The sequence below is a fragment of the Leptosomus discolor genome, chromosome Z (genome assembly GCF_034619465.1).
Source record: "Leptosomus discolor isolate bLepDis1 chromosome Z, bLepDis1.hap2, whole genome shotgun sequence".
In the NCBI taxonomy this organism is placed as follows: Eukaryota; Metazoa; Chordata; class Aves; order Leptosomiformes; family Leptosomidae; genus Leptosomus; species Leptosomus discolor.
Window position 1 is genome coordinate 31682313 of NC_141419.1, and position 20087 is coordinate 31702399.

Genomic DNA, 20087 nt, shown 5'->3' on the forward strand with positions numbered 1-20087 from the left:
GAAGGGGGACACCAATATAGCTGCTCCTCGAAAATTAACACCTGAAGCGAAACAAGTGATTGAAGATGTAGGACAAGCAATTAGCAGAAGTCAAGTGTGGAGAATTGATTTGACTGTGGCTGTGCATGTTTTTGATTCAACATGTGACCGGTATCCCTCATTCTCCCACAGGACAAGCTATCGTGGAGCGTGCCCATGGCACCTTGAAGCGTATGCTCCAAAAACAAAAAGGGGGAATGGGGGGCAAAAGTCCGGAAGCACGCCTTAATAAAGACATGTATGTCTTAAATTTTCTACAGGTAACAGACGATTCACTGCAGCCGCCAATGCTGTGGCATTTTGATCCCTGGCACCTACCTCTGGGATAACACTAGGGGTCAAGGTGCAAGTGAAGGATCTGGTTATGGGTCAATGGTCCCCTTCATGTGAACTGCTGACATGGGGAAGAGGGTTTGCTTGTGTCTCCACACAGGGCGGTCCTCAGTGGGTTCCAGCTCGTTGTTTTCGGCCTGTGGTGGATGGTGTGTGCCAGTGATGGATGGATAGTTTCGCGGCCAGGGCAGAGTGTGTGGATTGCCCCAGCCAAAAGGGCAGGACAGAAGGTTGATGGCTGGGATGAATGGGTTCTACGTTAGGCCGGAGTGGCCTTGAACAAGAGATGGAACTGTTGCAATCTGTAAAAATGAGTTATTGCATATATTTTGATTGTTTAGGGGGAAGTCAGATAATGGGATAATGTGTGAATTCTAGCTTGATTATGTATGGAAATGATAATTTTTGGTGTGATTATACAGCAGGGAATGCTTCACGATCTAGTAACCATCCACTAAGCCTACCCCCCCGGAGTGTTTTTATTTGCAGAGACAGAGTGTGGCTTGGTATCCCCTCACATCTCAAAGGAGGGCCTTGTAGCTTGGGCCACTTAACAGTATTGACACCTAGTGATGTCGTGGTCCGCGGTGCTTCTTGCAGACGACTGTGCAGTGGGCGAACCGTTCACGCCTATATAACACAACCAAAAGTCAAGTCTGATGTGTGAGGCAGTCTGTGAAACAACACAGGCAGATAATTGCAATGGTTTCCAGCAGGCCTCATATCTCAAAGTTTCCTGCCTATTGTCAGTTATCACCTACCAAGACTTTCCTTTCAAGAGGCATGGGTAAGCAGCCAAGCAATTATTCACTAGGCGGGAACACTACACTTGAGTCTGTCTTTCTTCATAACACTTATCTTCTTGAAATCAGCTCTCTACTTTAAAAATAATAAAAAAAAAAGACAGAAAAACAATGTACAAAAAAGGAAATAAGTTTGTATTGGGAAAAATAGAGTGCATAGCAATTTTTCATATTTCAGAAAATTAAAAAACTTACTTTCTAGAGCAATTCAGCACTTTGTAGTTTTCAGTAGTACATCCTGCTAAAGCCACCTATTGATCATTCAGTGAGCTAAAAATTGAGTACTTAAATTTAAATTCAAGCGAAAAATAAATACATTAACAGTACACTTATGATTAAAAAGGTTAAAAGAGTTTTTTTCACCTCCACATTCATCTACATTTTTGCACAGGCAAAAATAGCATCTCCAGACAAAACAGTATTACTTCTTTTGGAAGGTAAAGCAAGTCCACATGAAGAATCTAGATGTTAATTCTAACTGATGGGAAGAGGGCCAAAAAACAATAGCCCAAAGCAAATGGCTTTTCCACTGGAGAAAAGCTGCTGCAAGTTGACAGCATTCTCACCCTGCTTCAAGTTACAGATCTGAGACTCTGGCATAGACTAGAACTGTAGAACTCCCAGCAACAAAAGCAAGAGTGTTTGATACAAGTTAATATTCTAGCACAGTATCTAGTGCTGTTCTGAGAACTCAGACTTCTCTCTTGCAGAATATACAAATGCATGTTCTCCATTTCACATGACAAAATTGTACTCCTAGAAAAACATTATTGCCCCATTTCAGTGATACATCTGCAAGTGTTGGTCTCCAATGTGCATTTAGTTACTACTTCAAGGCAACTGTGACTAAATAGTTGGCTTCAGTTGAATTTAACATTTTGGAAAGGCCAGTTTTATGTATTAAAAGTTGGAATTAAAAACTTGACTGGACAAGGGCCTGCACAATCTGGTCTGAAGTCAATGTTGTCCTCGCTTAGAGCAGGAATTTGAACTAGATGACATGCCAAGATCCTCTCCAATGTGGATGATTCTCTGATACAGCTCTCTTCATAATAATAGAAACTTCAAAAATATAAACCAGGAATTGAACATTTTATGCAAGTTCTTGCATGTAGTTTAATTCAACATGTTCTTGCACTTAGGAAAGTTGAGGAACTTCGAAAAGCCACTCTGAAGTGTATATAATACAATATAACACAAATTGAGATTCCTTCACATGCCTCTTCAGTGAATTACTTCAAAATATTTGCAGTGAATTCTCATTTTATTTCATTGTTTCCATTCTGTAACACTAAATTTGCAATTAACAATATTTCAAAATAAAGTCAGTTCCCAAGTTCACTATACTTTCCAACACTTACGCATTTAAAATACATGAAAGTTAGATTAATAATAACAAAGTAGACTTGCAATCAATTTAAAGTCAGAACTTAGGAACAGCAACATCTTTTCATTATTTTGCCATGACTATTTTCCAAAAGCAGTAACTACTATACAATGATTAATGATTAAAATGCACATCAATTTACAGTATTCACAAAGATAGACTTGTCACAGGAAAGTGTGAAAAAGCCAGAAGCCTCTCATATAATTTAGAAATTACTCTCCACATCCTTATTTGCTAAAAATCATTCCCCCCCAAAGCGGAGGAGGGGGAATTCCCTTCTTGGGAAACCAAGAAGGACTAAGTTATTTAGAATGACCAGAACTAATTTTCAGACTGAAAGTCTTGATTTATAGGGGAAGAGGGCAAAAATGGTACATTTCAGTAGTTTGCTTGCACATAAACAGACTTAATTCTGCTCCACAAAATATCTAATCCAGCAAAGACTTTAAGTGAAGGACATCAGTGCTAAATAGTAAGTAGATAATTGTGTACATACCTCTCTGATGTAACAAAAGAGAAATTAAAAACAGCCAATTAATTTTTTACACTTTCTATACACTTTGAACATTGATACTAGATACATTTGTAAGATTATTCTACTCTTATATGAAGTAGCACAGTAAAACTAAACCCTGAAGTTATGAGTGGGAAGTCAACTAAAAATGGCACTTACACATGCACACAGTTTCTAATTTGCTTTATTCACACACTTCAGTTACTGTAAGCCTTGCAAACTGCAAGACAGCCAAATTTGCATTCTATGCAACTTTGCCCAAACCCAAGTTTTTGTTATTTTATACAAAGCAAAAGATTCTTCGTCATCTTCTGCCACACTACAGCAAAATTGTAAATTATGACATGTATGTCTACCTAAGCTACTTTTACAGTTTCTATTTTGCTCACAGTTACATTAACAGTGAAGTTGAAAACGTTTCTAAAAGACGAGTAAACTTAGCAGTCTCCCACTTGCAAGTTCTTACAACTTGTGAAAATAAATTCCTTTGAACTGGCTAGCAGTCCAAATTAAATATCAGATGTAATGCTTGTAAAGCTGGTATTAAGAATTTGTATCCATTCCTTCAGTCAGTTAACTGGTAAGAGGAAAGGTAAACCTTCACTCCAACCACACCTGAAATCTGATTCCCTTCTCTATGACTGCACATTGTATTTGTGTCTATATTTTTAAACAGTACTTTTTTAATTACACTTAGGAATCTATATCCCCATTTTTAAAACAAGTTCTTTTACAGTGAAAGGAGAATCCACAGAGCAGATTCTTCAAACTTCATTTTCTAAGCCATTTTAAATAATAATTAGGTTAGTAAATCAATCATGTCCACTGTGCTGAATCCACACTCGAACAGATTAAGAAACATTTTGAAGCAGTGTTGAGTAAATAATTTTGGTAAGCTGTAAAACTGCCACATGCAAGGTATACTGTACTATAACAGCTCCAAATCCTTTATAAAAACCTAGCATTCCTTCTTCCCGTTTTATAGTATTTATGCAGTCCCTCATTCCCTCATACTGAGTATTGATTGGAAGCACTTCATAGCCAAGGTCTGTATTGTCAATTATTGTGCGTGTCCCTTGAATATGAAGGCGGTGTAAAACTGTCTCCAGTGGGTAAAGCATGACATCAGCACAAAGGCTAGCAGCAAAGCTAGCAATTAGTTCTGGAAAATACGCATCCAGCATGCTCTGCACAGAAGCGGAGCTCTCAGTTGGAAGGTTGTGGGAATTATCCCTTTTCAGAACAAACAAAACAAGCTTCTGGATGATGGAACTAATGATGTAGTGAAGAACACCATGTAGAGCAGTTGGAAAAGTCAAGACCATCAGAGGAAGGAGACGCTTACTGTGCGGTACTCCCATGCCTACAACTCTGCCGATTCCTTCTTTCACGCAGTCCAGGATGCCAGGATTATCTCGAATTATTTCGCTCTACAAGCCCAAAGAAATAGTTAGAACTTGTGCAACGCATTTCATAACCATGCTGACATCCACTTCTGACACTTTATCACTGCTGAACTTTATAAGAGTTAAATATTTGCATGCCATCATATCTACACAGTTATATTGATATAAATTCTTTGCTCCAACACTCTTGATAGCATTGAAGTAAAAAAAAAACCCAGCAACCAAGCCCACCTTAAAGAGTCTTTATTTAATGTACATTCCAGTTATTTTGTGCTGCTACCAAAGAAACTCAATTTTCAGCCTACTGCTGAAAGTATCACTCTGCAAAGCAGTCATGTACTGAAAACGCCTACTTCTGAAGCAAACTGACAGGAAGTATTTATGAAATTCAGAAGTCCTTTTCTTTAAGGACTATAACTCTAGTCTCTGAACTTGTATATGCATAATAAAAACTTTCAGAATTGAAGTTGAGTTGAAAGACAATTTTTAATTTGAATCTAATAGGTTCAGCTCTGAACATTTCCGTTCCATTATCTGCATCTAAAATAGCACTCTTTACCCATGCTGCCTCTTAGAAAAAATTATTTTGTTCATGTAGTGAAAATAAAGAATTCACTTAGTAATTATTTACTCCATTATACTCCACCTATGACTGCAGGATCAAGCTGCAGATCAACCTTCTAATGTTTATACAAACTCAGTGTTTTATCATCTCTGTTACAACCAAAATTCAGAATTTGGGAGTTCTCCTCAATGCCCAAGTCTCTGAGTCCATGCTAGCTGTGTCCTGACCTCATGCCAGGATAAACGACCAGAACATTCCTCAGTACTCTGGGGAAGGACTAACAGCCCAAAAGGCCTTCACAGTCAGTCTGTGCAGAAGAGAAACTAGTTCAAACACTTGAGAATATAACATTGTTCCCCACTTTAAGTACACGTTAAGCATCATAACCCCTACTGAATACTCTTCTGCCCTTATCATTATAGTCACTGCACTTAAAAGCTATTTGCTGTTGTCAAACACGCCATCATGTGGTCTGAAATGTTAAAGACAAAACCAGTTATGTGACAGCTGCACATTTCTACCATTTACAGTTATTTTGATGAAATACATTTACTTGGAGAAGCGTGTCAAATTAATACAGATTTATCAGAATTAAGACTATCAGAGTTAATATAAAACTCTTAGTAATAAATCCCACAATCTTTACCTTTCATAGCTTGTTACTGATCATTGTCCTCTTGCAGCACAAGAGTATAAGGTAAACCTGATAAGCCAAGTTGCCTTCCTGCACTTATTAATACAGCACAAGTAAAATCTTCACAAATGCTATCATTATCTCTGTTGTGTTTCTAGTAAGAAAGCTCATGATGAGGTTTCCAGGAACTGGAGAATACATTTCATACAGCATATATACACCTACTCAGTAAATACTTGTACACAGCTGAACCTACTAAGTTTTAACCCTCAGATCTCAGTGGAATTATTTTCATAAGCAATACTTTACAGAGATAATCACCTGTCTAAAAGGCTAGAGGAGATGCTGTTTGGCTTTTTGATTATTTTCCCATTAAGCTGCTTTCTAGCAAATAAAGTTTATTACTTATTTTGCAAACAGAAGACAGGCTCCAAATCATGTTGTCTTTTATCATTTATTGGTAGATATGTTGCCATGTCCAACAACAAAAGTAACATCCTTTCAGATACAAATACAAGGAATAAGACACTTGAATAAAGCATTCCATTCTGTGGCCTGCTATAAACTCAAGAAACATGAACAGTGTTCTACCACTGTTTGTAGCTCCAGGATTATGGCACACTCTGGACAAAGCCATTCCTCAGGACATAAATGAGTTTCCTAAGTCGGCTTCCCAGTATGAGACCAGTTAAATCTTCACAAAACTCAGAGAACCACTCAGGCTGGATTTATGGAACATTATTTTCAAAAAAAATCAACAGGAGATAGGAACACAGTTTCTTAAACACAGAGTAACTTTACAGAATACGAGTTTGTTGTTGGGAGTTTACCCCCACACACAGACATTTAATCTCACCTGTTCCTGTTAGGCCATAACATGGCCTGTTGAGACAGACAGCCTTCCTAGTACCATCTGGCTCCTTTAAGTTTGGATCCTCTGTACAGAGCAGAAGCCTGTCCCTTAAGAGTACTTGCCTCTAAAGTACATGCTGAAACTAAGGAACTGTAGTAGTCTGCCTCGTTTGCCTCTTCTCCACAGAAAAAGCACCGTTTTGTAGATGCACACCAGCAGCTGAACTGCAGGTTTAAACTGCTGGATCTAAATCAGTCTTGACAATACTTACAACTTGTCTATGCTACAGTATTTATGATACTGTATATATACAAAATAATAATATACGAAATAATATACAAAATAAAAATGATTATTTTGATGACTAAATGACGTGAGTGACCAGCCTGCACCACCCTCCACACGAGAGCTCACTTTACAGTAAGCATCCCATTAGCTGCACAAGGATACCATCACGTTAATTAAGAGCAACTTATTACATAGAGGTAGCTGAGAGAACTACCCTGGACCACTGTTTCACAGCTAAACCCTGTCTCTTTCTCCAGAAAGAGATGCAACCAACCACCGCAAGACAATCTGCAATGCAGTGCTACGGGTTACCCCATACAGTTAAGAGAACAAGTTAAGCTGTATCTTAAGTGACAGGTTGAGATATTTATTTCCATGGCTAAGGAAGGACTAGATGAAAATGTAAAGCAAATGTTGACTGAATGAAAGCAGTCCAGAAATAGCAGAGTTCAGTATTTTAGCAAAACAAAGCTGAGTTACTGCAAAAGCTTTATAGTTTTCATAGGGCGAGGGGTCACTGCAATAACTTGCCTAGCAAGCCTTTTAAAACCTTTACGTGAGGAACTTTGTTACGGTTTATCTGCTAGGATGTATAGATTTAACTTGTCCTTATTTTGTACACAACATATTCCAACTACCTATAGTAAATATCCTTTCTAATTCTAGACTTAAGACAGTACAACTAATATACCCATCATAGTAAATACTCATCTCAGTAAGTCATACAGCCTCAAGCAAAACAAATGCAACTACTGTAACACAAACCCAAATCCAAAGCCAATGAGTCACTTCTCCACACAATCTAATCTATAAAGAGAACAACAGTATTTTTTTAAATGTTGTAAATACATGTAAGTTACCTGTACAGTTTCAATCAGGCTCGCAGAATAAAAAGGCATTGCTATCACATCTGTTAAACTGTAGAAATTAACAAGATAAGAATTAAGGTCATGACAATACTATAATTTTAGCCAAATAAGCTGAAAGTTCATAGATGTATCTAACAAATCATGCCCAAGAGAAAACTAACAAGCCATAACTCAATTATTAAAATGCACATCAACAAGCTGAGATAAACTTCACACTGGAGTTCTGTTACATTCTATTTCCATGTGACTAGACTGATTCAGGTCTCTTGGATATCATAATTACTAAAAGAATCTAATCTTTTAAATTAGTTATGTTCCATACAGACACAGGGCTCTAGTAAGAGAAAATAACCTGTGGAAGTGGTGTATGCAATCAAGATCATTCCAAAAAAAATCCAAATTTGAAAGTTACTATTAGCACCTTGTCAAGTAACCATAGCTGCACTTTAAACTAACATGCATTTAGTAGTTTTATTAACATTTATATAATAAGACATAAGCTAATAACACATGCTATACTTACCCTTTCAGCAGAAGGTGGCCACCTATCTGCTTGAGGTTCCATTTATGTGAAAGCTCCCTAAAAAGAAAAGTATTTACCTTAATATGGGTAAGAACATCTTATTCTCAAGCGTTTCTTCCATGGGTGTGAACATCCATATTTCATATTGGTGTTCTACCACCGAGTTCATGTTGCAGAATTTCCCATAGCGGAAAAGCACATCGGTGACACATATACTAAATCATGCTTAAGTTTTAGAAGTTATTCGAGACTGTTAGATATTCTATCGAAAAAGCTTTCAATTATTAAGGTGTCTATAGCGCTCTCAGCTACCAGCTTTAGTGTTTTGCATTTATTTTGCATCCTTATGTACTAACTCTTAAAGCCATTATCAGGGAATAACGGATTATTTTAAAATCTCAGTAGTTTTCCTTTATCAACATACATTTTTTTTAGTTATGATTATGCTTCTTCTGTTCTTTGAGGTTATGTTTACCCAGTTGTTGTTTCTTTCCTGAAAACCTAAGTCACATCCTGACACAGTTAGACAAGACCAAATCAAGTACAATAGGTCAGACTAATAACTCCATAGTAATTCTGTACAGACTTTGGCTTATACCAGTCTACAGCATATGCTGGTAGAATGAAAGAAAACCCATGTGTTTAATGCAAAGATGACTTTAAAAAAAAATCTCCATAAAGTAGTATTTTTTAGTCATGCACTTCAAAATATGAAGAGTAAACACTAACTGCACTCCACTTGATAGAAAAAGTAATCCCACCTAGCTCAAGGTAACATTCAAATACTAAATGTATTTACCATACATTCAGTAAATGCCCTAGCTATGACGTAAAGATATTTTGTCTGAAATGTTGGACACACTAGACTACATGTTTTCATTAACAAGATATAAAGTGTTCAGCTTCAGTTCTTGTCCAGGAATCGCACTCACTCACCACCTATAGTTGCAACAACTCAAATCCAAGAAACAAACTGTACTCTTTCTGAAGAATTGTGTGTCACCAGTAGCTACCACTTTCCTAAATACATAGGTCAGTCACTAAAGAGGAACGGAAGATCATTTACCATTATGTATTTTGGACACTTGGATCACATCCACTGAGCCATAATACTTGAAAGACGTGAAAAATGAAACCAGTCAAACTAATGTGTGAAAGTCTAACCTGTCAATCCACTACATAGAACTACTCCTGCAGTGGAAGAACAATTATGGAATGAGTTTGTCTAGTACTGAACCACAGTCAACTTGCCACAAAAACATTAACACCCATTTCTGGGTCATTCTCCTAAAACAGAAGGGTTCTTTTATGATATTATGACGCAGAACTGGAACTGACATCTCACTTCCTTGTGTCCTTTGGAGCTTGATAATGTAATTAAATAACCTTTTAAGTCAGATTTGCTGGCACCGCTGCTATAAGGAATAACCTTCACCTCCCTGTGACAGCCCAAACACACATGCTACCCTTAAAAAGGAAGGGAAAGCATCCAGTAGAAAACTGCATGGTGTGGTGCATGTACAAGACAATCGTTTTAGCCAGATCACTTCCCCAGTGCAGTTCATTTCGTGACTGTTCACATACTGTGTTGGCACAAGGACAGGGGTAGCACTGAGGAAGGAATAAGCAGGTATGAACAGAAAAGACTGCTTCTTCTGGCAGCAGCACCAGCTTACTTTTCAAACTACTGAACAACAGCCCACAAGAAGAAAATCCTTGCTGACACTGGACAGAAACCAGAACTACAAAAATATAAACACTATATCGCATCTCATGAACTTAAGCATCCCTACAGCAGTATTTAAAAGCAAGAAAAACAAGTCATACTCAGAGGAAAGTGTATGCCTGGGAACTTCAGTTACATATGAGAGAGAGGTGATCAAAAACTTAAATACACATTCCACACACTTTAAGTACAAAATGCTTTTGCTAACACTTTTGATGAATGCCAGAACCTGCAAAGACTTACTTTTATTAGTATGCTTGCAATGAATCATAATAGTAGTTTTGATTCAGCCTGCCTACATTTCTTATCTTTTAAACGAGGTCAGTTTCCATGTTCTTTAGGTACTTGGTCTCTGTCCACACATTAAAAATAGGTACTTATCTCTTCCGAAAGCTAACACAATTCTCAAGCCCACTGGTCCATTCAAATTTAACCAGCCTTATGCCCAATTGCCTGCCTCCCTAATGTATTTTCTAAGGCAGAGTCACAAATCAAAATACAAAAAATATTGCTAAACTACTATAGCCAATGATGGACAAAGTGAAGTAGAATGGTGAGTATCTCTTTAAATGTGGTCACTCATTTTTAGTTGTAACCCCTTTATTATAAGAATACTGAACAATGTACATATAGTTGTCGGTAAAGGAAGTCAGAAGACAAAGCTGACTGCCAGATAGGCTCTTATTTACCATGTCTTCTATTTATTAATGCAGGCCATTCTGTTCTCTCACCTACCAAAGACAGTGAAAATGTCCAGCAAGATGTCAGTGCTGGCTCATTAGCCGTAAGTTTTCTGTGTTTAGATTAATAAATCTAGACTTTTTACTTTAAACATGTTATTTGCTAGTACCACACAATATAAACCAAAATACAAAAAGCAAGTTAAGAATTTTTTTATTACATTGGAATTATACTGAAGAACAATTTGCTACGTTATTTCTATACTCAGACCAGTAGGTAGACATACCAAACATACAAAGCTCCCAGAAAGAGTCTCTCACTTACTAATTACAAGGTTGTCTTTGCCAAGACAACCACGCTGTGCTGAAAACACCTACTTAATGTCTGACTGTTCTAATCAAGTAAAATTTTTCAAACAGCCTTACGTTTCTAACACTTTAAGTCAACAACTGATGACCCCATTTTTTAGAAGCAGTAAAAAACCCCATGCAATACCTTGGCAAAGGTGTAAATTCACTGATGATGCCTTCTGTTCCCAGGGTTATGCCCTGAACAATGAAAGTGCTGCCCATTCCTTTCCAGAGAGCTCTTGGACCCTGTGTGTTGAAATATGCAGCATTTTGATTCATGCAACATAAAACTCAAAAATCTTTTCATCTTAATTTTTATAAAACTTCAGCAAATTCAGGCTGCACAGGGCTACAATTCTACAATTAAACTTCGCTATGACCAAATTTAGAGGATAACTAACTTCTGAACTCTGATGAAACTTTTGTTCTTCAATAATTGCAAACAGTTGTCAAAAATTTTGGAGGCATATCTCATGTTAATATTCTGTACTATAAACTTAACATGATTTTCTGGATAAAATGAGCTTGAAATGCTAAAGCACATCTGTAAGAAATCAAGAAAGTCTCTTCTCACTATCTTCTGATTTGAGTTTCAGGACTGCCATTCTCACGCCAAACTGGAAATTAATGTAATACTATCTTTGGAAGTAGTCATTTGGATAATCTCTTTACCCACATAAAGTTTAAATATTTTTTTAGAATCCTAATGAAAAAAAAATAGTTTCAGGGATGTTTTCTTTTCCAACATCTGCAAATCTTCCCCACTAAATACTTTACTTCTTAAAACCAGTAATTTACAATGATCTCCCTGAAACATCTCTGCAACTAAAAATAACAAACCCTTACAATGGCCATGTTTTTAATCACCAGATACATAAAGAGTTAAAGACATCAATGTAAATATGTGCTATAGTAACCTTCACTGCTCAGATACAGCTCTGCACACCAAATACTGACCTGCGTCTTATTGATGCTATACATAATATTAACAATAGTAAACGGAGTGAGATGATAATTCCGAGCATGGTAGTTGACCTGTTAAAAATATGGAAAAATGCCAGGTTTATAAACACACTTGCAGATGTTATAACTCTAAGGGTAAAAGCACTTCCAAAATAAGCACTTTATCTCTGCAAAGGTCAGCTAAAGGGATCAAAATATGAATAAATTCTCACTGAAATTTAGGGAAGCAAGCAGAACTCTCAAGTATTTGTAAGCTGAAAATGTAAACAATGAAGCAAGCATAAACCAGGAAACATAGAAAACAAAGCATCTTGATTGTAAATGGGGATCTGGAAGCTGCTCTGCAGACTCTGAAACACTTACTTTCTGCTTGCTTGCTTACTTACTTTCTCACATTCACTTACTTTTCTACTGCCCGAACAAAAATGAGTAAGAATGTTCAAGGTAAGTTAAATTTCAGAATGGAAAAGATGTATGCTACAAATGTTAATGTAGCAGCGTCTCCCTAAGAATTGTAAACATACTCTACCGTGTGTGAAAACACAGAAATATCACAGTACACAGGAGCTCTGACTGGAAGAGGTAATATAAAAGACATACCTGACACTGGCGACGTAGAACAATACAAGGATGTGCCAACACATTTTCTGTAAATAGGCTTTAAAAGAAAAGTGTATTTAAAGCATGGGAAGCCATCATAAATTTCCTAGACAGGGCTTGTTATTTTTCTCTAACAACATTAGGTCAGTATTTGGAAAAACTATACACCACCTAGTGAATTAATGAGGCATTTTGGATGGCTACCTAATTGCCTGCCAATATTATAAAGGAACAAGTATCCAAAAACCTGACAAATTCACTATGAAAAAGCCCACATATACATAGTATGTATTTTTATAGGCAAAACAAATTTCTTAAACTTTCCCTCTGCAAAATAGGAGGGAACAAAACTGGCCAGAGCCAGAATTATGGAAGGATTAGTTTCCAGTTTTATGTTAATTCTGTGTACCATTATTAATCAAGACTCTCCTTAGCAGGGCTGGAGGATTGGTATTAACAGCTGACATTTTTCTCATCAGAAAATGCTACTGTCCAAAACTAACTTTCCCATCACCTCCAAAAATGGTACATCAATTAAACCTTCATAGGAAAGTTCTGTCAGTTCTAAAGTAGGATTCCTGGTCACAGCCACGCAAAGAAACTTTTAATTTCATCTCAAAGTGCCCAAGTGATCTGAGTATTTCCCTGTATGTGGTTCAAACCTGCAATATGGATTAGAACAGCAAAACCTCCAGGTTTTTGTCTAAGCACCCCAAGTAACAACTCTGATCACCAACCTACAGGATTATCTGAGGTAGGTTTCTTACAGGGATTTTACTCTGGCTAAACAAGTACTAATTGCCACAGAAAAGTACCAAGCCTGCAGTTTCGTAACCATTAAGCTAATTAGAGTTTGCTGCTACCAAAGAGGTGAAACTTTCCCTGTACTCCAGCTGCTATCTCCTGTAGCCAACTCAACTTCACAAAAACTAACCTTTTCTTTTCGGCATTTTCTACAAGATTTCTGATTTCAACTACATGGGTCTGAGAAGTGATCTGGTACAAATGCAAAAGCAAGCAGAATTGCTCTCAGCAGTGACAGAACACTGATCAGCTCTCTTTCCCAAAACCACATGCACCTGTTAGTCCTAGAGGCCAAGGTGCTTGCGATGTGGAAAACTGTCATGCCCACTTAAATCAAAGCATATAGTTCAAAAGGACAACTGAGCCACATGAACATTTATCTGCTTCTGAAGGAGATAAACATGCTCCTGCCCATTGTCTCCACTCCTCTGCTGGTACTCTCCTGAGCTCATTCAGCTTACAAGGCTGGAAAGAAATCAAACAACTCTTTACATGTTGGGGGTTGGGGGGCTAGTTTTTCCCCCTTCCTTCCATCAACTCTATTCTAACAAACTGAACAGGCTCATCAAGGGGTCTGAATGAGCAAGCTCAGCCACTACAGTAAAGCAGTAGAAGAGCAGCAACAGGTAGTTTCATGAGATGGGATGATCTAATTTAAGCAACTCATTACTTGCCAAAAAGGGTCATTCCTAGTCTTTCTTCTTTATCCCTTCCCACTCTGGTCCAATTAGCTGGTGTCTAATGGCTGTCACAGCTAATCAGCTCCCAGGTAAATCAACCTAACTACAGCAAAAAATAACCCAGCTCTTTCATTGACTTAGTCTTCTGTTTTAGTGAGTCAAACTGGTTAAAAGAGATTCTGATGGGCATTAAGGGTGATAACTATGCAGTAAGGAGGAGGACAGGCTGGTGGTCAAGTAAAAGGTCCTCCACTTGAAGTACACTTGAAGAACCTCAGCTGACGTAGCTTCCCATATTGGTCTAACTGGGTAATACAAGTACTCTCATGTTCTGAAGACAGAAGCACTTTTCACTAAGAAGTTTCACATTCAGGTCATAAGTAGTAAAACTCTTCTTAGTCCTAACTTTTTCAAGACAAAACCCCTACCTCCCACCCTTTCACAAGTTGCATCAGTACACTGACAAAGAAAAACCTAATCAGATGAGTGTGACTGAGCAGGCAGGCTACAAAAAATCCTAAACTTATCGTGATCCTTACACTTGACAATTTAAGCTCTGAAAATGTTAAGCATGTTAAATTCCACCACTGTCTCAAAAATACTATCAATAATCAGTGTCACCATAATAAAAAATAAAATGGTTATTGCACCACTTGGCTATATCAACATTGCTATTCCAGGATACTCTGACAATATACTTCAAGACATTTTCACCTTTTTAGGAAACATTCACATTACCTAAAAACATTAATAAATGTGGCAAACGTGAAAACAGTTTTCTGCATTTTCAGATTGCTCTGACAGGGTACATATATCCTGGGCATACTGTAAGAAAAACTGTTTCTTATATTCACTGCTGATTAAGTAATTTTGAGGAACACTTCTGTTAAAGAGAACAGAAACCTCCAAGGACTTCAGGTGGTAGGTTTCTAAAGACATTCCAACTGCCTAAGTCTACTGGACTAAAAACACAACACAAAGGGATACACAGGGATCATAAGACAACTATAGCTTTACTGCTTCATTATCACTGAAAATTACTACACAGCTCTTACCTTGCAAGGCCAATACCAAAGCCTGCAAATCTGTTCAACTGCTCTGAAAAAAAATTAAAACAGATTATACAGCAGTGATAATCACAAAGCAGGAGAAAATGCCATGCAGACTATCTGAAAATTTTATACTGTACTTGCTTCAGAAAATTACAAGCACTAAACCACAACATTTATGGCAGCTCAGCAAGAGAGGATACAAAAAATTATTGTCCCAAGAATATTTGCACTTTGGATTGCATTTGAATTTGTACATACTTTTATAAATATAATTATTCTTGTCTTAAAACAGCTATGGGGGAAAAAAAAGACAAAGTGAACAGCAAAACAGAGAATATTTTAATACCTAAAAAAACTAACTCAAACGAACCACAGAAAAACTTAGCATGCACAACAGCTTAGAGTATTTCTGAAACACAAATTTAGATATCTGAGGTGAAATCACTTTTTAAAAATAAAAACAGTAAAAAGAGAAAAACTTCGGGAAAAGTACCACATAACGCCACTGATGACATAACAAACATCAACATGATATTATTTTTAAATCAGTTGCTTAGCTCCACTCCTTTGCAAAAATCTAGTTACTAGAGAACCGCTAAAATTGCAGCAAGAGTAATGGGTCGATTCTCTGTTGTCTGCTACCAGACAGACATTTACACATCAGGAATTATCAGAAGAGATTTTAAGAGGAATATCAGAACAGTAAAGGCAACTGAAAATTAATGCTCAGCCCTACAATCTACAGGGTGCAAGCAGGCTGTAAGCATGGGTAACGCCAGTAACTTCAGGGGAGCTCCACACAGACGTGGCAGCCTCCCTAAGAAGAATGATAAGACCCTTTCCCCTTGTAGAAGCTGGACTCAAGTGATACAGCACCTCCTTAACAGTCATCCAAAATGTAGAATCAATACACCCTCAGCGAGCAGACAGGACAAAAAAACCCCAAACAAACAGTAGAGGCCAAGTATCTGAGAATATTCAAGTGGCGCTTTAAGTAGTGATTGCATAGATAAAATCCAGAAAGGATTGAACTCATTGTAAGACCTTAACAAAAACACTGCACTACAGGTTAAAAAAACCCCCAAACCTCACCCATCAATACAATTCAATTTTAAATAAATTAGTCTTTCATAAAACTCTGATGCTCAAGTGCTCCAGAACACCCTTTTAACTAAAGGAGACAATGTTCAGTAGCCTAGGTTTAGCAAGTTTCTCTTAATTCATCTCAATTTCACAGTGACAAAATGATACTGTACTTCTGAGGGCTTCTGCTCAGTTTCTCAAGTTACTGAATATACATGAACACGGTTGCTTCCTCAAATGCTACCAGTTCCAAGGTTCCTTCACTTTCATGCAAGGAGGGGGATTTTACTTCAGCAGCTCACACTGTACCTTTTGTACTTTTTCAACATAATAAAGCAGCCAGAAGACACAAAGTCTGAAACATCAACACTGACTAAATAACAAAAAATACTGTAAGACCTAAAGGTACTTCCTGCCCTTACAGAAGACGGAGTATTTCTGCAGGATATCGTTTACATGGGCAATGAATGGGGAGCTGACCACACAGTGCTTAACTAGAAGCTGCAGGGTGCCTTCTCGCACTCTCAATCGTATTCGCGCGTAGCTACGTGGTGCCACACAGCGAAGCGGGTGCTGGAGTGCAACAGGCGATGGAGCAGGTTCCCTTTCTTCTAAAGAACTTTTTTCCTGGCGCTTCAGCATCGCCAGCCCGCGGCTGCGACGCGTCTCCGGGCCCGGCGCAGTGGAGGTCAGCGCCAGCAAACTCGGGCGACCCTCATACAGGCGCAGCCAGGCCGCGGCAGAGCCCACGGCCGCCGCCTCCTCGCCCTTGCCCGCTTCAGCGTGTCACCCGCTAACGGGCAGCCGCGACGCCACCCGGGGAGGGCTGGAGCCGGAGACAAGCAAGGAAGAGGCGGAACGGCGAGAAGCCGGCTGCCCTGCCGGGCCGGGCCCTCCCTTACCGGCGCCGGGGCCACCCGCCCCGAGGCTGGGCTCCTCGTTCAGGTTGGCACCCCCCAAGGGGGTCCCCGCCCCGTACGGCGGCGTCTTCTCCCCCCAGTGCAGGTTGCGGCTGCCGGGAATGTCGGGCGGGCTGGTCACCCACTGGCCCAGCTCCGAGGCGCTGCCGAAGGGCCTGGCGCCGGGACCCGGCTCCTCCCGGCCGCCCCCGCGGTAGCCCAGGCCGTCGAAGCCCTCGGGGCGCCGCGGGTGCATGGCGGGGTGCGGTGCCCGCGGTGCGGGCGGGGTGAGGGAGGGGGCAGCGCAGAGGCCAGCACTGGGCGGCAGCTGCGCCCGCACCCAGCCGCCCCACGGCTACTTCCGACTGCGAAACCGGAGGCCGCGCCCTGCTGAAGCCCAGAGAGAGGCCACGTGATCGGGAGAAGGCGGTGCTGGCAGCCGGATGGACCAATAGCGTCCCTTTTTCTGCCCGGCTCAGGGAGGAGGGAGACGGGCGGTGGGTTCAGCTGGGAAGGACGCGGCCCCGGCCGAGTGGAGGAGGGCGGGCGAGGGCGCCCCCTGCCGTCCCGGCGGGCCGACCCGGGCGACGAGGAGGAGGGGACGAGGAGGTCTGCGTGGCCCTGGTCCGGGCTTGCGCTTCGTGAGCGGGGCTAAAGAGAGCCTCGACATCCACCTGGCATGCAGAGAAGGCTTCTGCCCGGAGAGCTCCCAGCCTTTTTCCCTGATGAACTCTTACCCCATCCGAAGTCAGTGAGACCCCACCGGAGGGGCCACCTGGCTCTCTGCATGCAAACCGTGTGGCAGAACTGGCTGCTAATTGTGGGGACAATGCTCGCAGGCCTGAGAAAACCCCACAAGGGGGACAGGGCGGGAGGGGCCAGAGAGCAGCGTCTGCCTGGCATAACCCCACCAGTCCCATTCCCCGTGCTTCCCTTCCTGCCTTTTAATCTCCCTCCCCCTAAACTGCTGCTTGCTGTGCAGCTTCCTGGCTGAGGAGAAATGGGCAGGGTCACCAGTGGGACCGCTGGTGTTCCCCTTCGTCGGCCAGAGAGGTTTCCAACATGAGACAATCCATGTCTGACACCAGCTGAGCACCTTTCCTGTGGGCTTGGTGCTCTCTCAGTTCCTCCTGCCCTGAGAAGCTCATCAAGTTTCTGCAGCAGGGCGCGTGGGCAGGGCGCTGAGAGCTCAATCAGTTGGTGGTAACTGGGCATGCCGCGGCACCCTGAGCAGTTGGTGGTGTGGGCAGCTATGGTGGCAATCCGAGCAAAATCTGTTGTCCAAAGAAATGTGGTGACTCAGACTGAGGTCCTCAGTAAGCACACAGCTGTGCAGGTCACAGGCTGCAGGAAGTGCTTCCGCCTGTCGCTTGTACCAGACGGCAGCAGAGACAACACTTGTGTTCGATGCAACCAGGTGAATGATCTGCTCAGCCTGGTGGCAGAGCTGAAGGAGGAAGTGGAGAGGTTAAGGAGCATCAAGGAGTGTGAGTTGGCGATAGATTGGTGAAGCCATGCCCTGAGGCAAAGGCAGCGTGCGGAGGCTCCGCAAGATGCAGAGGAACCCCTTCCCTCTTGCCACCAGGCAGAAGGAGGGGACCCAAAGAGATAGGAGGGAATGGAAACAGGTCCCTGCTTGGAAAGACAGGCAAATGCCCTACCAGCCTCCCTCACCTTCTCAGTTCCCCTTGCAGAACAAGTATGCGGCCCTGACAGAGGAACTGACTGATGGAAAGGTGGATAGTTCACCCAGGACAGAAGTGCCACCAAGACCAAGTCACCCTAGACCGTGCATCAAAACTAGCTCCAAAAAGAAAACCAGATGCATCATTGTTGGGGGTGACTCCTTCCTGAAGGGGACAGAGGGCCCAATATGTCATCTGGACCCACTTCATAAGGAAGTCTGCTGTCTCCCTGGGGCACGGGTTAAGGACATGTTAGGCAAGATATCCACCCTGGTGAAGCCTTCAGATTATTATCCCCTTTTGGTATTTCAGGTGGGTAGTGATGAAATGACCACCAGAAGCCCAAAATCAATTAAGTGGGATTTTAGGGCCTTGTAGCAACTGCTTAAGGGATCAGAAATGCAAGTTGTGTTCTCCTCTATCCCTCCAGTGGCAGGGATGAATGAGGGAATTAACAGGAAGAGCCATCAGATTAATTCATGGCTCCAGGACTAGTGTTATCGGCAGGGCTTTGGGTTTTTTGGTCATGGGTTGATATACAGGACATCTGGCTCGCTGGCAACAAATGGGATGCACCTGTCCCAAAGGGGAAAAAGGATTCTGGAGCAGGAGTTAGCAGGGCTCATTGACAGGGCTTTAAACTGTTTTTGAAGGGGGAAGGGGATATAACAGGGCCTGTTATGAATAAGCCCAAGAGAAGCATGCCAGGGCCTGTAGGATGGTGTGCTAGTGAGGACTCTCGCTCTGCCTTCTCAGTGGAGACAAGGGATAAACATATAATGAGGAGTAAAGAGGCAAGGGCTGTTGTTGATCTCTTAGAAGTCATGGAAACACCTGAGAAGGATCTGGTAGGAAACAGGGCCCACACCCACAAAAAGGGTGTTGGGATCATTAGTTCATCTGAAGAGCATCTATACCAATGTACAGAGTATGAGCAACGAACAGGAGGAGCTTGAAGCCATGATGCAACAGGAAAACTGACATAGTGGCTATCACAGAAATGTGGTGGGATACCTTGCATGACTGGAGTGCCACAATCAATGGCTACAAGCTCTTCAGGAGGGATAGACAGGGAAGGAGAGGCAGTGGGGTGGCTCTGTATGTTAGGGACTGTTACAAATGCTCAGAATTTAAGTATAGTGACCATGGGGTTGAGAGTGTTTGGATTAGGTTAAGGAGCAAGGCCAATAAAGCTGATATTGCTGTGGGAGTCTGCTCGTACTGAGGGAATTCAGCTCCCCAAGCCAAGAGACAGGGGCCAGGAGCAAAATGTACCCCCCACAATCCAGGAGGAGATGGTCAGTGACCTGTTGCTCCACATCAATGTGCACAAACCTATGGGGCCGGATG

General features: G+C 41.0%; 1 protein-coding gene across 1 annotated transcript; it reads right to left on the minus strand.

The window, feature by feature from the left end:
• Nucleotides 1-2693: 2693 nt before the first annotated feature.
• On the minus strand, nt 2694-17308 carry SLC25A46 (solute carrier family 25 member 46). The gene is made up of 8 exons (XM_086479569.1): nt 17056-17308; nt 15074-15116; nt 12535-12592; nt 11929-12006; nt 11117-11217; nt 8215-8271; nt 7683-7740; nt 2694-4506 (listed from the first exon to the last, which is right to left on the minus strand). The coding sequence occupies exons 1-8, from the start codon at nt 17306-17308 to the stop codon at nt 3928-3930; spliced, it is 1227 nt and encodes a 408-aa protein (XP_086335695.1). The 3' UTR covers nt 2694-3927.
• Between the last annotated feature and the right edge of the window lie 2779 nt (nt 17309-20087).